The 19382-nt window shown below is 40.6% G+C and overlaps 1 protein-coding gene across 3 annotated transcripts in view; it reads left to right on the forward strand.

Moving 5' to 3' along the window:
• nkx2.2a (NK2 homeobox 2a) overlaps positions 1-19024 on the forward strand; it is a 106183-nt gene extending 87159 nt beyond the window's left edge. Inside the window, exons 2-4 of one of the 3 annotated variants that reach the window (XM_039603724.1) lie at positions 6403-6491; positions 17055-17377; positions 18056-19024. In XM_039603724.1, the coding sequence (XP_039459658.1) occupies positions 6451-6491; positions 17055-17377; positions 18056-18612 (921 nt within the window). In that variant the 5' untranslated portion in view covers positions 6403-6450 and the 3' untranslated portion in view covers positions 18613-19024. Of the gene's footprint in view, positions 1-6402; positions 6492-16590; positions 16811-17054; positions 17378-18055 lie in introns of those variants that run through there. The other 2 variants (XM_039603725.1, XM_039603726.1) reach the window with 2 other exon arrangements.
• Positions 19025-19382: the final 358 nt, after the last annotated feature.

Below are 19382 nucleotides of genomic sequence, written 5' to 3' on the forward strand. Positions count from 1 at the left end.
TACAATCTGTTCATTACATGGATAAAACACCTGATGAGAGATTGAAGAATGGGGCCTCAAACATCTGTAAATTCACTTTAAAACCTTTTTTCCTAAAAACTGAGTTAAACTAGAACCAAAAAACTGAAATTGTGAAGGATTCACCCAGGTGAGTTTTTTCTTCAGTGATCCAGTATATTTGTAAATTTCAAAATTGCCCAACAACTCCACTGTTGCAGACTTAAGTGGAACCTGGTACAAACACGCCACCACCTGGCCTAAAGTGGAAGTTGCTCACTCGATTAATCACCTGCAAGACGCAACCTTGATCTCGTGTTTTCATCTGAACTGTATGAGTGCTTCTTACTCAGAAAGCCTTTTCTGTGAAAGAAAGACATTGTGACCTCAATCACTTCAACCTCAGCCATGCACTGCCTCTCATATCTTCCATCGTTTCAGTTTATTATCCAGTAGGTGGCAGCATAGGCTCATAAAAAAGTATACTTCGCGTCCTTGTCCTATGAAAGCAAGACTTCCTGAGTGTATATTCTTCCCATTTTTACTTTTTCTGACTTTAAATTTTTACATCTCATTCTGTAGTAACCTGTTTGTGCAGCTCTTTCTATCTATGTTGGTATAAAAACTGCATTAAAATGTCTTCAAAATAAAAGCAGAACATGGAGAGGGGATCTAAATTTAAGAGATTGCCAGAGGGTGGCAGTCTTTACCCATTTTCCGACCAGGTTTCTTTTGTCAGCTTCTCCTTATGTATGCAGAGTGAAGAAAAAAGAATAACTCAAATTAAAACTCAGCTGTGATGATCAGTTTTGTAGTTTCACTTAAAAAACATATAGATCAGATATATTCCTGAGAATGATGTGTGTCTCAGCTGTGCCACATATGTGCAGTCCATGGCTAAATAAGTGCAGGCATATTTGTATCATTAGAAAACGGTAATGGCATGTTACAGATCCTGCTGTTTAATTTCAAAGTATTTTAGATTGCACAACATTTTTGGTAGCTGATATAATTTGGTACATAGCAGCCACAAAAGGAGTTCACGTTGCCAAGGACTTCTCTGGATTAGAATATGATACAAGTGATGAAAAATTTGACCCCGCATTGTCATTGTTAATCACTGAATCTCCTTTCATGAAAGCATCTCAGCTGCGGGACAAAAGGATACAGAGACCACACATTTAGTTCGGGGAATGTAATATCTCCAAATGTCTCAGCAGAACCGCAGCGAGAAGTTGAAAAGACACCTGTGATTGATGTGACACTGTATGAAAAAAATATTGACAGCTAAGCCCACATTCCTCATCGGGTTCGGCGGTGTCAGCTTCCTTTTCTCGCCATCCTTCATCTGCTCAACCCTCGTCCCCTCCACGATGAAAGTCGAACAAATCTGCTGACATTGATCCTGTCTCCTCGGCTGGCCTAATTTCATTTCAGCCTGAGAGAGACGGCTATCTCCAAAGATCTTGACAGACAATTGTATTTACTATTTTCTTTTCACAAGCCAATAAAGGGGGAGCAGTTATTGCATCAGATTATATGAAAAACCGTTTAATGATTCCAATTTATAACTCTAGACTGAATAATGATACAGTTAAGAGCTGACAGGCCATGATAAATGAAGGCTCATATAAAACATATTTAGTGTGAAGAATGGCTGGAGATGAATTGCGCAGTGATACAAACTCATGATAAAGAACAGTAAGAGCCACTAGAAGACTTAATAATGTGCTATTCATTTTGAAGTGATTTTGCTGGTTAATAAAATAGCACAAATTAAAAATATATTTATTGTGGAAAGATGTCTGGGAATATTGCCCCCATGTCTCCATACACATCCACGCGCACCCACTCTAATCGGCGCCCATCTCTTTAGACTGAACCCATCAAGTCCTCTGCGTCTCTTTGCAGCACCACTGACTCTCGGTGCACTTCACTGTCACTGAGTTGCTTGATTTAGTGCACACAGGCTATATGATTTCTTCCCCACCATATATTATCAGCTTGTTCCAGGAGCGACTAGCGACATCGTTCACGCCACTGTTTGGACTAGACTGTTAAAATTTAAACCCATAAGACTGACAGATAGACCAGAGCTAAATTATCAACGGGGCTTATTGTACAACAAGCAAATGATTCTGCAAATGGATACGTTTGCAGTGTCAGACACATCCGTTAATGTGCGACATCCTTGAATTGCAGAGGCAAAAATATACATTCAGTTGACATTCATCATTCACAGGAAAGGACTAGCATGCATTCACGCTTGCTGAATGTTGTGAAAAACCATGGTCAAGTGGTGAACCCTTTAAAATCATGGTCAAGGACCAGAGTCTATAGACACTGGTAGTGGGCCAGTGAATTTGTAATATCTTTTCACTCAGAGATAGACATTGAACCTACCAGATACAATGTCCACCCCTCTTCCTATGCATCAAGATCCTATTCTGGTGTCAACAGTGCTTCTATAGAAAAGGTTCTAAAAGTGCCTTTGTATTCTAGCTATGGAGAGCAGATTTACACTCATTTTTTTGTATTATTATTTTGTGAAGTACAGCAAATGTGATGTATCAAAAGGCCTTAATAGAAAAGCAACCACTTTAAAAAATGAAAGAGGAAACAATGACTCTCTCCATCTTCAGGTGGCTGTCCAGACATGTACACATACGCTGTCCTCATCGTTGCAGGGTAATTTATGGACAGCAAGGATGAGAACATCACTTCTGTACAGAGTTGATGATCACGTGTAAATGAGACTGAGGTGTACATACCATTTGTTGAACACGAAACGAGAAAATAAGTCAACTATCCCGGGATCGTGCTGACACTCATCACCTGAGACAGATGCAGTAGACCCTGGTCTAGTCTGCTGCACTCTCTTTGATGGTGATGATATGGGCCACACACATCAAATGATTGTTGCATGAAGTCCTATTTAAGATGGTATCGGGTTTGGCGTAGTGTATACCGTACAAATCAGATTCATTTCCTTGTTTCCTTGTAATGTTAATAATTAGCCAGGATCTTGTGTTTAGACTTTACTGCAATAAAGTCCAATTTTCAGAGAAATTTGATGCAATGAGACCTCTAGAAATCCAGTCCGGAGAAGAAACTCATTTTGGCTTTGGTATGGAGTAACAGCAGACTTCCCTGCACATTCTGTCACTTTGTTTTTGATGAAAAGTCTTGATAATCATTGACAGCATGGCCTATAAAAAATCCCAATGACCTTGGCGACCCTTTGATTTGCCCAAGTGTTACCAGAAGGTGGATAATTTCAGATTTTCTATGAAATATTTCAACAGATGCAGAATTGACAGGCTTCCATTTATTAATTCTGTCCAAAACCTTCAAAAGCGGTGACATTCTCAAAAACTGAGTAAAACTTGTCTGTGAATATTAGCAGTCTAAAAGGTCAATTGCTACGTGCCATATTTTTCTCATGTAAAAAGACTACTTAGCATGTTTATTTTTCACTACCTGATCAGTCTCAATATAGAAATCTGTGTGGAAAAAAAGCAGCTTGAAAACTAAGACTTACATACAAAAATGTATTATTGTACCTTGCTGGAGCATTTTAGTACCACATCTATTCTATGCACAAAGTTTAAGAGTATATCTGTAGCTGTCCACAGCTTTTTAGTTTTCGAGGATTTTTTCTACGTGGTGTAATGATTTACTGATTAATGTGTGCAGACACTTTTACCAAAATGTTAGCTTAATCCTCTCATAAAGCATAAATTCTCTCTTGTTAGGTAAAATTTGGGAACTTATCAAGCATTTGGAAACACGTACTTATGATTAAGGTGTACCTATCTTTGATACAGCAATCAAAGAATTAATCTAACTGTGGTTGGTTGGAGCCAGCTGGTAGCTCATAAAAATACAAACAGTCGTCTTCGTGAGACGTAGATGCGATCACCTGACTGTTCCAGAGCCTGGCTGAGCTCTTTGACCTCTCAGAGCCATCTTAGCAACGCCCTGAGTCCTCATCCCTCTGGACACCCACACACTGCCTCTCCTTTTTTTGCCACCTCTTTTAGGCCTCCCACCCAGACCCTCACTACTTGGAGAAGACCCCAGGCCAAGGAGCTCCTGAAAGGGCTCTGAACTGGCCTTTGTCTGGACCTACTGCAGTGTCCCTTTATTTACACAGTCTTTAAAGCTATATGTTCTCTTGTCTCTTAATTGCATTGGCCTTTGCTGCCCCGTGGTCAGTCAATACCATCTCTCTGATGACATCAGCAGTTCTATTCAGCAAGGCATTTCCAGGTGATGGGCGTTTTGTGGGAGAGCTGGTGGGAATGAGTTGTGCAGCTTTTTGTCATTGCTAACCTTTTTCATATATCTGGTTAGATTTTATATTGCATGGGTGCGGTACATGTTTGTAAACCTTCAACAAACATAGCTATCTATCTCTGTCCTTGCATTTGTTAATGAACATCACAAAAGCAGTTTAGGAGAAAAGGGTGTTTTCTTCTGCTGCGTGCCAGCTGGCCTTACATATAGACTCCAGCAATCCAGAGTCCATAGGTGAGCTCGCTGCACATTATAAACCTAGCAGCAATCAGTGCCATCCAAACAATTTTGCTGACCCTTAACTCGGGAGGAGAGCAGGAGAGAGAAGAAATTGACATGCCTTTACCACTCCTGAGTGTGTGTGACCAAGCACATTAATCATAAGAGGTCTAACCCTCTCCTGTGTCCAATTCAGCGATGATTCTCTAGTGCAGCACCATGGAAATGTTTAGACAGAGCCGGACATAATTATCTTTTTGTGTACTTTAATAAGGAGACATCCGAGTGCTCCGATGATAGGGGCACACGCGCCACAAAACTACCGTACAGTGATATTATCCCCTTCATTCGGTGTAATTAAAACATAAATAATTAAATGCCACTAACTAACGTAACTGGTATGCAAATTTGATGATTTAGTGAGTTGAAGAACACAGGGATTTTTTTTTTTTTTTTGCCAAATGGGGACCATTTAAAGTTGACCTTTGGAAATGTTATTTTGAATGCAATGTGATGGTGCTGTTTAATTTGAAGAGGTACTTATCTCAAAGTCAACATCTTACTTCTGTTTTCCTGACGCACACTCAGTCACCATATATTAGGCAGTAGCCTGGCAACCACAAGAGTAGAGCTGTACCAAATGGATATGTTTGCAATATGACAGGCCCAGTGTGCTCCTTACCGCTGACCCTGCCTGCCATTTTGTTTCTGTCCTGCGAAGGTGTCAGTGATAAACGTTACCTTGTCTCAGCAGGTGTGCCTGGATGGAGGACCCTGCCGCACGGAGGGGGTCACCAACCCCACAGTGTTTCCCCCATTTATTTGAATAATGGCCCATTAGGACGGCTGGATATCCGATGTTAAAGTAGCTGTATGTGTCTCCCAGATAAAAGACATAATTACCTGAGAGAGGGAGGATGTGTTGTGCGGTGCACACTTTTCCTCAGCTGGGCTCCAGAGTTCAGAATTAACACACACTCCTGCCATTAGGTGGCGACAGAGAGGGACAGCAAGCAGAGAGATACAGCGAGAGAGAGTGGGCTGGGGGGGGGCGGGGGTTATGGGTGTGAAGGCCCAGGTCATGGCTCACACATACATTACCACAACCTGAGTATAAAGAAAAACTGTTAGTGGAAAGCCAAACTGAGTCACAAAGTATGTTTCTGAAAAGGAAACCTTGGCACTTTAAACTCTACAGCGCATTGTTTTTCCAGCGAGACCACCATATTTTTACCTTTGTGAATCAGGATGCACTTATTTATGTTTTAATACAAATTCATTTAAATTGGTAACAGCAAATTTATCCAGTTTTCAGAATGAAGGTCTCCAGAACTACAGTTTGCATCTTTTAATCTCATCTCTTTTAAGGCAATTACTGTTCTCGTTGAATTGTATAGTATCATGATGAACACAGAGTGGGCAATTTGCAAACCTTTGGCTTGCTGAGAGACACAGTTGTCCTTTTTGGGTGGCATTGTGGCTCCTTTTACCTTTCATAATTCTAGTTCAAGAGAGACTTACCATTACTGTCAATGAAAATGTGGGTACAACATTTGGAGTGGTATTTATATAAGCCCAAAAGATTGCCAATTAATGATGAGTTCTTTATCATTTATTTGCCCTTGGGTTTTTATTCCTCAATTGCTATCACCTTATAAAAGCATCCTTTTAGCACAAAGAATAGAAGCCCATTTTCATGACCTCCTCTAATGCATTTCCCTCCATCTTCACTGCCTCGAAAAAAGTTTTCACCTCTTCACAAAACATGTTAATTGCCATCGTGAGCACAGTATAAAGAAAATATCTACACGTTAATTATCCAAATATGTTGGCAACCCATCTGCAGAAAGCCATTGAAAATACTAAATTGTGTTTTCTCCTTTTCAGCTTTTATTTTGGACACATTGTTAATCAAAAGGCTTCAGAAATGTGCAGATGGGCAATCCTTGTGTTTGCAAGGAGCAGCCTGGTTCAAGGTGAGTGTTTCATGCCCCCAAGCCCTTCTGTTACTCTCCATTGTGTTGTTTAGGTTACATATCCTGATGGGCTCAAATAGAGAGTTTCCTCGCACGCATCCAATCGCACTCGCACACAGAAGAAACTCTCACAGCCATTAAGATATATCCGCATGCACACTGCTCTACATGCAACCGTGCGCACACCTACTCATGGCAAGGCATTAGCTTTGGTTCATTATTTGTGCGATTGTCTGTTTAAGTCAGATTTCAGTAAACAGAAATGTTTTTTCTCTTGGTGGAAAAACGGACACTGAAAATGTAACCTCAGACCTCCAAAAGCTGCAGAATCTTCTATACAACTGAAACCTTAACCTTTCGCATTTATGGGCCAAACTGGTTGAGAAGCCCTTTAAAGTAGTTAAAAACATTTTAAAGTGCCACAAAGAAATATAATCTGCAGTAAACTGAGTGTGAATGACAGCTTATCTTATAGAAATGGATTATTATCAGGCGCTATTTGAGCTTGCATTGAGTTAAATGTTCAAAGTGACCTGGATGCAGTTTTGGAGAGACTCAGCTTATGTTTGTGGTTGTGTAAATATTAATATAAGTTTGGATAAAAAGTAAATTTCTATTTTTAAGGGTTGTTACATCTTCTTTGCACTTTATACGTAAGCTCTTAAATTCCTCTTGGGCTCCAAAAAAGTTCTAGTAGTTGCTTTCAGTGTCACCCACTCAAGTTACAGACACATACAAGCTCATGATGTTGTTGTTTAAAGCCCCGTTGACAGTCACACACATAAAGTTGGATTCATTTTAGCATGTAACGCAGCTCTCTGTCGAGTTGACCCAAGATTTATGGATATAGCATTGCAATAGCAGTATTATAGTAGTTTTTTTAAAATTGAGCTTGTTTAGCTGCATTCTGCATCTTCAGTTAGTATGTGATATAAACTGAACATACTCTGAACATTCATTTTCATACATATGTGGACAGTAATGCATGTGGATCATTGTCATTTAGCATTCAGTTTACTTTTTGATCCTTACTGGTAATAAAATGTATGTACAGTGGAAGGAAAATGAAAACAGTGGGTAACAACTGATTTGCTTTGGATGAATTATATTCATAAATATTCAATTAAAGGCAAAAAATTAGAGGGGAAATTATTATTAATATTAGTAGTAGTTTACAGTGTAATTCTCTGCTACTTTCAGCTGCTCCCTTACTCACAAGCGTTCAGCTCCACAGTTTTACACTGGATTTCTACTCCTGGGATCAAACCGGGGATCTTTTGCTTCAATCTCTGCCCGGCTCCTTGTTGCTCAGTGATACAGAGGAAGGACAACAACACACACACTTTAGAACCATCCATCTGGTTTTTAGGCAATATCCAACTTTGAATAATAAAAAACAGAGCTACTGAGAAAGATTTAGCTGGTGTGCAAAAGGATTTTTTTCTTTTTAAATTAGCATTATGAAAAGAAAATGGAGTCCAAGTGTAATACTTGACCTTACTAGATTCCTCATAAAACATTTAAAATGTATGTTCCAATAAGCCATCACTTTACTGTATGTTTTTCTCCCTTTCCTTTGATGGCTGCTTGTCATTTCCTTTGTGCAGCATTGTGATATTTCACTACATTCACTACTAGTCAGTATTATGTTGTATTTAGTGGAATTTCAAAGTTTTACCACGTTAATCTGTCCATGGTTTCGTCTACCTGAAGGGTAAACTTTTCAGAAGGATGTTTGTTAGAAGGATTTTACATGAGCATATATTTTTCAGCAAGATACATTTGTAAAAGAAGTGGCCTTGAGACATCCCTCCTCTAATTCATCATGTTTTGTCCATGCAGTACTATTCAGATATGAGTTATATTCTACCTTCCCCACCGTGGACCTACTGTTGAAGCTAACAGTCAATATCCTTGCACTGCTTTTGAATCTTTGCTCCAGACCTGTTCTGTTCAGCAGGAATGAAGGCAAGGACGAGTGCACCCAGCTCCAATGATCTGTCCTTGGCTCATGCTGCGTTTATTGTTTCAAAAAATGGAGGAAGTCTTGTAAGACTAAAGCAGAGTTACTACTGCTTTCTGCATGTATTAAGTTCTCTCTTGATGAATACGCTGTGGAATCAATGCACCGTTGTGGGTTAACACTGACTGGCTGCCTTGAGAGAGTTTGCAGTGCTACCCTTCAGGTGTAGGTTTAATTTACCGGATGATTTGGTTCACCGCCGACTTCAAAGAGAAAACGCTTTATTGTTAAGGTGGTCATACCTGTGAGTTGTTGCTCTGCTTTTACCTTGGACGATAGAAGCAGTGTTGAAACATACCTGGTCAGGTGCCTTTCTTGTCTATCACAGCCATGTGGTACTTTGGCTGTTGAAGACAAAAGCAGCCTTACAGCCACATATCTGCACAGCACTTACTTTACAATTTGCTGAAAGTATGTGCAGGCTCACAACCAGTTTCTTCATTTACGTCCTCACTTTCACTTCAGCGGATATCATAAACGTTTGTCGTCTTTCCTTGTGATAGCTGACTGAGCCGATATGTGCTCGAGCGAAAATAATTTTGATTGCCTCCGTTCTTGATTATTATTTGAAGCTTACACCTTTTCAGGCAACTGACCTAGACTGGGACTTTTGTTTTGTACTCACATGCCACAAGGGCTGAAATGCTTAAATAATGTGTCAGATAAGTATTGTATTATTGGCCCTTAGCCTCAGCAGCAGGGTTTACAAACAGCTATATGGCTCTCCAAGGCCAAGCACTGGCCTTGCACTAGAGGCTTAGCACTGAAATGGAGGTATTCAAGCTTAAAGTTATTCATGTCAAGTAAGGCCCACAAAACCCTTCCATACAACCCATAAATCTGATATTTTGATGGAAATACCAGACATTTCATGAGTGCTCTAAAGGAGCTTTTTCACTCAGTTAACACTTTGACACAGCTCACCACTTTCACACTATTTGTTCCATGGCTTCTCTTCCTCTCCAGTAGGTAACACAGCAGGGCAAAAACGTTAAGACTGAACGCCCTGCACTCCACAGCTCCTCAAATTCACAATGCACTGTTGTCATTTAAGGAACGGTAATATTCATCAGTGTGTAGAACTGGGCACTTTGTTGGAAAACAACTCATCCCTCTACTTTGCTTCACATCTCTTAAAGGGCCTATAAACTCCTATTCATTCGCCTTAACACTCAGGACTTGGCGATCTAATGCTAAACCTCTCCAAGTGCATGTGTTTGTGAAGAAAATGTTCTAAGCCTTTCAAATTGATAGGACTGGCTATCATCATGTATGAGTTCCAGCCATCCAAGTGAGCCCTCAGCTTTAATTAAACTTTTTTCAAAGTGTATCTTCCATGAAATCAACCTAGTCTCTCTGGCATTCGTGTGTCGAGAAGCTCTCCCTCTTTTTCGCTCGAGTGGTCGATACATTAAAACTTGAACTGATTGATTTCAGAATGCTTGTGCCATCAGTGTCCTTACGCTGCCATTAACTACATCTGAAGTATCTTAGTCATCAAGCTTTAGGCCAGGGATTGATAATAGCTTGACCGCCGGGGCCTATCTTACCCATCCTTTTTCAGGAGGTCTTGTATTTAGCACCCAGAGCACTTGTGGCAAAACTCAAACAGCACAAGGGTATTCACAGAGCAGCTGAGTGGAAAGCTTTTTCTCATTCGTCTGAACCTCATGAATATATTCCAACTCCAACTAACTACTTTGCCTTAATGTGGAATTTCATCAAGGTATGAGGCCAATTTATTTATTTGTATTCTCAGCTTCTTAGTGATACTCTTGAACACGGTGATGACAGGCAGGATAATCTCAGTCTTTCATCAGCAAAGTGGCCCTGCACAAAACCCATCAGTAATGTATTCGCTATTGATTGATGGTCGCTCCTGCACTACTAGGCAACACCATTATTATCATGCATAGATTCCAGACTGCCCACAATAAAATCATTGTCTTGATTTAAGTCATCCACCCCTGAGGTGTCATAATAGCACGACTGGTATTTGCCTTGTATTGCTTTCTTCCTCGACAATTGCCGGGATTCCCTGTTATCATCTTTACACCAGCCTAATACTCTTGCAACCTTTCATGCAGGAGGCAAAGCTTTGTTTACACAAAAATGCTGCCGGTGTGTACGTGCAACAGGTGCAAAGATGTGCTAAAGATAACAGACATTTGATTGCATTTTATTTTTTTATAAAAGAAGATTCAGAATTTAAGTGAATAATTTAGCATTTTGGGGACCAAACTGTTTTGTTTTTTGTTTTTTTGTTTGTTTTTTACTTTGTTCTATATTTGAAACTTTTAAGCTTTTATTTTGACTCGTGTTGTCAAACTATGACTTATTATTTTATTCAAAAACTAAAAGTCTTAAAAGTTTCCACAATTATAACAAACAGTTAAAAAAACATTTGTTGGTTTTATAATTGTTAATGCCATCAAAAGATTCTGTTATTATCATTATGCTTATTATTATTATCTGCTGGGTTGTATAATGCTGCTATTCTTCTGAACATGTGTGACATTTTCTCTGTTCTCACCGTTGCGCCTGTTTTCAGTGTCGACACGCGTGGCTCTATGTTGCAAACATTATATGCTCGTACTGTGCCTCCTGGGAGCTGCCCGGGTCTCGAATCATTGTGAATTACTGTGACCTTGGTTATCAATCATTGTATCAGGGTATCTAATGTAAACGCAACCGTGGTGTGGATAACATGCCACATCTGCTCTCTGGACTGCGCTGCTTCTTGGTTACCAAGCGATTTATTAGAGCGCACTGTGTGAGGGATAATAGGTCAAGGTATAAAGATCAACTAGCAACGCTTCCATAGGCATACAATTATCTCTTAAACAGGCTGTTGTAATGTTGTTATTCACCAACAGATAGTTTTGTGTCCCCAAAGCATCTCAAAGAGGGAAAACTAGTTGTGTGGCTTAAAAGCGCCCTCCAAGGGGAGCTGTGTTTGCGCTCAAGACCAATTTATTGCCGATGAACATATGGCCAATATTTTGTCTCACGTCATAGCAAGGGGAAAACAAACACCATGCAATGTTAGCGAGTCAGCAAGAGCAGAGCCACTTGGCCAGCTATGCAAACGCTCTTGGACAATATGAGAAGAGGAGCACTTGCTTTCTGGGTATATAAACCACATCAGGCTTATCTCTGCACGCACTCCTGACTCCCATTTGGAGATATTTCATTAACTCTGCGCGCTGTCTTAACGCTGGCAACACATTCAGCCCCCCTCCAGTCTAGGTAAGCGCACTGGATGCTCCAGGCAGTTTATACAGTATTTTCTCTTGTTACAGCTTAATAGACGCTGCTTATTTTCTGTTACTGCTGATTCGTGCACGTGAGCGCGCACTTTAGTCTTTAAATTAATAAAACGCTGATCTTAATGTGTTTTAAATACAAAAATGATGCAGCTAGGCCTGTGCGTTTTCAGCCTAGAGTAGCTGGTGATCATTACGCGTTCACGTGGGCAGAGTCTGTTCGGTTCAGCATTATCATTGTGTGACACTTAGAGAAAGAGGCCTTCACCTTCACACTCGATTGCTCAATCGGGAGAATTGATGTGTCATTTGGAGATGACTAAGAGTAAAATTAAAGAAAATATTTTAATACAACAGATGTTCTTGTCCAAGAGTCAACAAAAGGCGCACATATTGACCCCAATGATGCAATAAAATAAAATAAAATGAAATAAAATAAAACAGCTTCCAAAAATGATGCGCTCACAAGGTTGCACCAAAGCCGAGCCAAAATCTGTGCGTATTTTAAGAGCGAAGATAACATCTCTGTGCTTTACCTGACGTGTCAGAAATCCTGCGTTTGGTCCTCGTATGATCAAATGTCTCTTTTCTGTGCACCTATGAGCAACAATACTGGCAATCATAAGTTGCCTAATTGTAAGCACCCCCTGTTGTTTCTTAATTTTGCCGGTAGAGACCGCTAGAGCTCTACAGATGTCAACAGCTGTTAATGTTATTACTGCTCTCGCACACTAGCTGCTTAACAAGGAGGACAAGTTGTCTGTACTTGTGCCATTTACAACGGGCCAGATCAAGTTTTCGTGGAGAGGATGATTTACTTATTTATTTATTTTATTTTTATTTATTTATTTATTTATTTGTTTGTTTATTTGACAATAATATTGTTCTAGGCTTTACAAATTGTCACTTTGGATTTATGTGAAGAAGCCTTGGAGATTTCTAACTATTCTCCCTCCTCCCTGCCGGTGTCAGAGCGATGTTGAAATGGGAAGTGATTAAAAAATAATAAACCCCCTTTTAGCAATTTGTCTTACATAGAAAAAGATTAAGGCGAGTGGGAAAGCGTGGCATGAAATTCACCGTTACAAATAAACTGGTGGTTTAACAAATGAAGGCATCTCCTCGGGGCATGGGCGCCTCGCTATAATCTCGCCATGACATGTTTAATCGTTAGAGAAAAGGAGACGAATAAAGACTTTGTGCCCGGGGCGGGGGGAAGGTGGAAGGATTTCTGTTTCTGTTTTTTTTTTTCTTTTTTCTTTTTTTTTAAGAAAAAAAAAGGAAAAAAAAATCGGGCTCCAAAATGATTTCTGCCCTAAAGCCAAGTCTCCTCGGGCCACGGCTTAGCCCCCATAAATAAACCGGACCCGGCTTTACCTGAATATTATATATAGCCTTTTAATCATAGAGGGAGGAAATCGGTCTTGTCACTCTGTACATTTATCATAGGCACCCCGAGGCAGGCGGGGTTACCTTTATCAAAGACTACCTCACTGCCTGAGGCATCCGAACACGCTGAAATTCAGCGATTAAAGGAAAGCAATGATCAACATTATTATGGATTCTCCTGCGGCATTCTTATTTGTGCATTCAATCGAAAGATTTATTTAATCAAGAATATAAAAAGCCCTTTCTTTACTTATTTGGGAACAATCGTGGGCATGAATTTTTAGGAGGGAATTATAATTAATCAGACGGGGCCCGTTTTTTGGGGTTCATCCGAAAAATTAATTGTTTTTGGATGAATCCATTCTGTCATACTTTTGATTGCAAAGCTGGGATCAGAAAAAAAAATGTAATGAGCTTTAATAATTAGGCAGCCAGCTCTGTAGCATATAATATTAAAACGGAAGAACTGGCAAAACTGGTGATAGCATAATTACAGCATCGGTGATCACATAGAGAAAAAAGGTTAGTCTTGTGCACGCACTATACGCGCAAAAGTCAAATGAACAACTCAGTCAGAATAGTGTATCGTTCTGGTGTCAGATCTAAAGATTTAATGTCAACCGGACTCAAATAAGCAGGTGATAGGAAGGAGCAGCACTGCGCCCTGCATTGTCCTTTAAATCCTGCTGCATCCACAGCTCAGAGGCCATTCTTTACAATATCTTCTGTGCGCATTAACACCCCCAATACACACACATTTCACACAGTCCTAACTGCGGATAGTGAAACAATGGTCTCTAAGTGGATTTAACTTTTTTTTTTCAACTTTATGACTCTAAACAGAGGATTCTTATTTTTGCGAGTTAATATTTAAAGAAACACAAAAACCAAAAGCGTGAAAAAAAAAGAATACAAAAAGCAAACACAACAACAAAAACTACAATAAATAGATCATGGCTAGAAAAGAAAACTCTAACTTGGACAAAATGCACGGCGTATTTTTACACTTTGTTTTTTACAAATAATTTTACATAAATTTAGCCTGAATGCGTCCTGAGCTAATTTACTGGACTGTAAACATTTCCCGGTGTTGGTCCCGTTAACTCGTCCCGCTCTACAAAAACCGTCTGCATACTGGCCGCTGTCAGAGTGAAAAGGCAAGCGGGCTGTTTGAACTACCTGTGAAAGTAAACAGGTAAACACAGAGCGATAGGCTCTCCAAGTGGAGTACGTCCACTTAGCCGGTGCACATTTACCTCTCCTTTTCCGAAACCCTCGGCTCAATTGATCAAATAGTATATCCCCAGCAACTGACCACATTCTGCAGCCCAGTGCGCACCCATGCACCGTCACCAGACCTACTGTGACTCCCCCTCCCCGTGTCATTGTGCCACCCACGGCAGAACCAAAGCAGAATGACACGGATGGTAACCCTGCGTGCTCAAACATACCATAATTTGGCTCCATACACTTTTAGGGCACTGAATAAATCTCAACGAAATAATGTTGTTGCATGGGCCAAAGTCAGTTTCCTGATGAGGTGCGCATAGAGGCTGCAGCCTGGGTCATTCCTCCGTGGTGCGTAAAGCTTTCTTGGTGTCTTCTGTGGGGTGCTTGTCCCTTCACATGTCGGATTTAGCTGTGCAGCATTACTTGGTGGATCAGGTCAGTAACCTCTCTCTCCCTTATAGAGGCTCAGGCGCAGCTCCAGTTTGTCCATATAGCCAGCTCAGCTCAATGGAGCCTTTGTGGGACGCAGAGACTTGTGATTAATTCTGCCAGGCTAGTGAAATATTTACCTCAGGCCTGTGCACCAGGCGCGCTTTTATATGCACCCAAAATCTTAGAAAGGACGTTCCAAGAAAGAATGAGCGAATTAAATTTTTTACCTAGACTGTATCTTATTTTAAAATAAAAAAGTCTCTAATATTACTGCTAATTGTTGCAAAAGAAGAATAATTAGTCATACTAAATATAATAATAATAATAATGATAATAATAATAATAATAATAATAATTTCTTGGCTTGCTTAAATCAAGTCAGTTAAACTGCATTTTTCTGCAGCAATCTATGGAATCAGCCTATAAGGAACTAAAAAGACACAATAGGTCCTGGCTTTCGAAAAGGAGACAGACTACGGTGTGTGTGTGTGTGTGTGTGTGTGTGTGTGTGTGTGTGTGTGTGTGTGTGTGTGTGTGTGTGTGTGTGTGTGTGTGTGTGTGTGTGTGTGTGTGTGTGTGTGTGTGTGTGTGTGAGTGAGTGAGTGAGTGCGTGTGTGTATGTGTGTGTGCTGAGATGAAGGACTTTCCTTAATATTGTGGAAGGATCCAGGAATTGAATGAAGAGATAGTCCATTGAAAGCAGTTGAATGCCATGACAACTAGGAACAACCTCAGATTTATTCCAAACAGTTAGAAAGCATTGTGCACGGGGCGTCAATCATCTATTATTTCGCCCCTGAAATAAATGCAAAAACTGCGACCGGACAAAAGCTTCCAACAGGAGCCGGACATTTGTCTACATTTCCCCCATTGTCTGCAGCTTAGCAATCGGTTTGTATTTGTGTTTGCCCGGGTCCGACCACCCAGGATGCGCAGAGGACTCGCTAAAAAACGTGAAACATTGTCACCCACATCACATACTGGATAGGAGGCAGAGGGAGGAGAGCGAAAGGGAAAGTCTTGAAGGGGAGGAAAATAAAGTAAGCAACAATGATTCTCGGATTTCCCCAGGAAAAAAAAAAAAAAGAAGGCGAGATTGAGCACTTTGAAGGGGGCTCCACACAAGCAAAAAAACAAATATTAGGATGCGCTGCCATGATGGAGGCGGACAGATTTATTGTGGAAAAAGGCAAAAGATAAAAAAAAAAAATTAAATGTTGGTAGTCACATTGCTTTGTAAACTGTGCAGAAATGTGTGGTTCAAATAGAACAAAAATCATTTTAATTATTATTATTATTAATATTATTATTATTGTTGTTGTTGTTGTTGTTTATTTTACAACCCTCGTCATCACTGTCACATTTGGATAGGCCTGCTGTCTTAAACGGTTGTTTAGCGTTTTCAGACAAACACAGTCCTGCTTCAGTTTCAACACAGCCTCTTGTCCTTAAGCTCTGGCAAAAATATTGACACAAAAGGTTTACATAAATTATCCCCAAATATTTAAACAATAGCCGTCTTTCTTGTGGCTTCAATCTCTTAACAAAAAGAACAAGTTAACACATCAAACTCCAAATTGTTATATTTTTTATGAATGAAAATATATATATATATATAATACATATAAGAGGGAAGGAAAAGGAAAAAAGCTTCAGAGCGAGCAATTTGTTAAAACGGGCTTTTTAAGTATTGTGAGTATAAAGCTACTTGGAGGTTCTTTGTATGTAAATAGGGTGTAAAAAAGGCCCTCCCCGTCTTTGTAATTAATTGACACGTTATACCACTCATCATGCTCTGAAGCACCAATGGTAGAGGCTCGGATCTCCCCAAAACCCACAATTTCACATCTGCAAACACTGTCTTCATCCACTTGACTCCTAAGACCCGCCCACACGTGGCCAACCTTTCGCGTTTTTTAATGCTTTTTCACTGCAGGTTCATGTGTTGAGACCAACCTTATATGGACTGATCGGACAAGGTAATGGCTTATTTCCCTCTAGCACCCAGCAGTAGCACAATATCCATGAGCCACATATAGCACTTCAGCCACTTTGGCATCCTTCCTGGACTTAAAGAGACTGAATCCGCTGCTACTACTTGCTTAGGCAATGGTTATCCACAGTGGCTGCTTTGACTGTACTTCAGCGTAGAGCGACACTCACTCGTCCTGTTTTCCTGAAAAATCGCTTCTGCTTTTTGTTGTTTGTTTTCTTTCAAAACAGCGGATTGTCCGAAAAGCTGGTGCAGCAACTTTCCCTGCATATTCCCCCCCACCAGAATATGTCGTTGACCAACACAAAGACGGGCTTTTCTGTAAAGGACATTTTGGACCTTCCTGACACAAATGACGAAGAAGGATCTATCACCGGAGCGGAGGAAGACACGGAGGGATCGGAGACCACGTCCACGACAAAAACCACTGGAGTTTTGGTGCAAAGTCCTCTAGAAAACGTTCAAAATCTGCCTTTAAAGAACCCCTTTTATGACAGTAGTGACAATCCTTACACACGATGGCTTGCAACAACGGACAGTATTCAATATTCATGTAAGTAGAAGAATCCTTGCTGATCTAGATGATAACGACTTATTTTACAAGCTATGCGGTTACATTAAACCATAACTGATGACATGCAGCTTCCAGATCCAGCCCAGCGATGCCCTTGGGTGGCTTTCAGTGTTAATCTTTATGCACCGTGCACTGCTCGATTGTGGCGTTTGCAGCTCAACAAATGCGCGCAGTGTTTAGACTCCTGCACTTTGCATTGTAAGAATTCGATCGATTAAGCACCGTGGAAAAACAAGGGGGCTGTCAGTTACTCAGAGTATAACATGGTGTGAAATATAAGCCTGCATTCTGTGGGGATTTACAAGCACACAATGCACCTTTTAATGCTTCACTGATTCGCCCTGCTTGTGTAGAACTGGGCTGAGGAATTGTTCTGTTTTCCTGTTTTCCACGCTTCCTAAATATTTGAAATTAGCCACAGGTCTTGGGCTTGTATTCTTCAGTTAGGCTTCTGTATTAAAGATGTTGTAAAAGTCGATAAATCCCGAGAAATTGAACACAATGTCGCTTTAAAGCGAGATTATTCGAATTACGCAGTAATGGTGGCGCATCCTAAACTTTCCATGGAGATTATATGCCGTGTGTGTTTGTGATAAATGTCTCTGAGAACTTTACAACATAACATTTTGACAGTGTTTCTCCCGTTTCTTGCCGCAGTGCACGGTCTATCCGCCAGCTCTCAGGACTCCGCCAAGTCCCCGGAGCCTTCAGCGGACGACGAATCGCCGGACAACGACAAGGAAACTTCCAGCAGCGGCGGGAGCGACTCCGGCAAGAAGCGGAAAAGGAGGGTGTTGTTTTCCAAGGCACAGACCTATGAGCTGGAGCGCCGCTTCAGACAGCAGAGGTACCTGTCCGCCCCGGAGAGGGAGCACCTGGCCAGCTTGATCCGCCTCACCCCGACCCAAGTGAAGATCTGGTTCCAGAACCACCGGTATAAGATGAAGAGAGCCCGGGCCGAGAAAGGTATGGAAGTGACCCATCTCCCTTCTCCCAGGCGGGTGGCCGTGCCCGTCTTAGTCAGGGATGGAAAGCCTTGTCACACTCTTAAAGCTCAGGACTTGGCGGCCACTTTTCAGGCCGGGATCCCCTTTTCGGCATATAGTGCCCAGTCACTCCAACACATGCAGTATAACGCGCAGTACAGCGCCGCGGCCACGCCACAGTTCCCCACAGCACATCACTTGGTGCAAACGCAACAGTGGACTTGGTGAGAGAAATTATAGAGACTTGGCTTGGAGGCGCGGTAGGGAGTTTCACCACAAAGCAAAGAAAAAATAAAACACACAAACAAAAGACTTTTCATTTTTGCAGCTTGACTCATATATATACTACCATTTTTATTCGGGGCTCATGTGTGCGCCGTGTTTACATGTTTTCGTTAAGAGAACTGGGTCCAAACCTCTCCCATATAGATTTTATTAAGAATGTCAATGCTCTTCTTGTGAATTTTTTTTGTAAGTATGTTGTGTGTTGGTTGTAGAGATGTTTCCTCTTTTTTTTCTTTGTCCCTTCGTGTTATTATCAGCACGTACGAACCACTTTATAATTATAGAAATTTTAATTTGTTGCTTCTTTTATGGACCGAAAAAAATATTTATGGCCATGAATAAACACTGGCAAGTTTTCAGCTTTTTCCCTTTGGTTTTTATTTCTTGTAAATAATTTTGTGGCAGGTGTTTGCAACGCAGAGGAGTTGCGGGAGTGTGGCGATGAAGAGGGTTGTGTAGCCTACATTTCTGAATCTTTTAATTAAAAAAATATAATGAGGGGACTGCCGTGTAAATAAAAACTGTAGCCTCGCGGCGACGGTTAAATATCCGATTTTTTTTATTTTTTTTTTAATAAAAAAATAATAATTTAATTAAAATGCGTTGTTTCTGACATCGGGGTTTGGTTTATAGCCGCCACTGTGAAATTTCTATTTTATTTTAAAAGACATCGGTAAACGTGATGATAAAAGGCGATGATGAAAACACTTTAT

This window comes from Oreochromis aureus, linkage group 19 (assembly GCF_013358895.1).
Source record: "Oreochromis aureus strain Israel breed Guangdong linkage group 19, ZZ_aureus, whole genome shotgun sequence".
Taxonomy (NCBI): domain Eukaryota; kingdom Metazoa; phylum Chordata; class Actinopteri; order Cichliformes; family Cichlidae; genus Oreochromis; species Oreochromis aureus.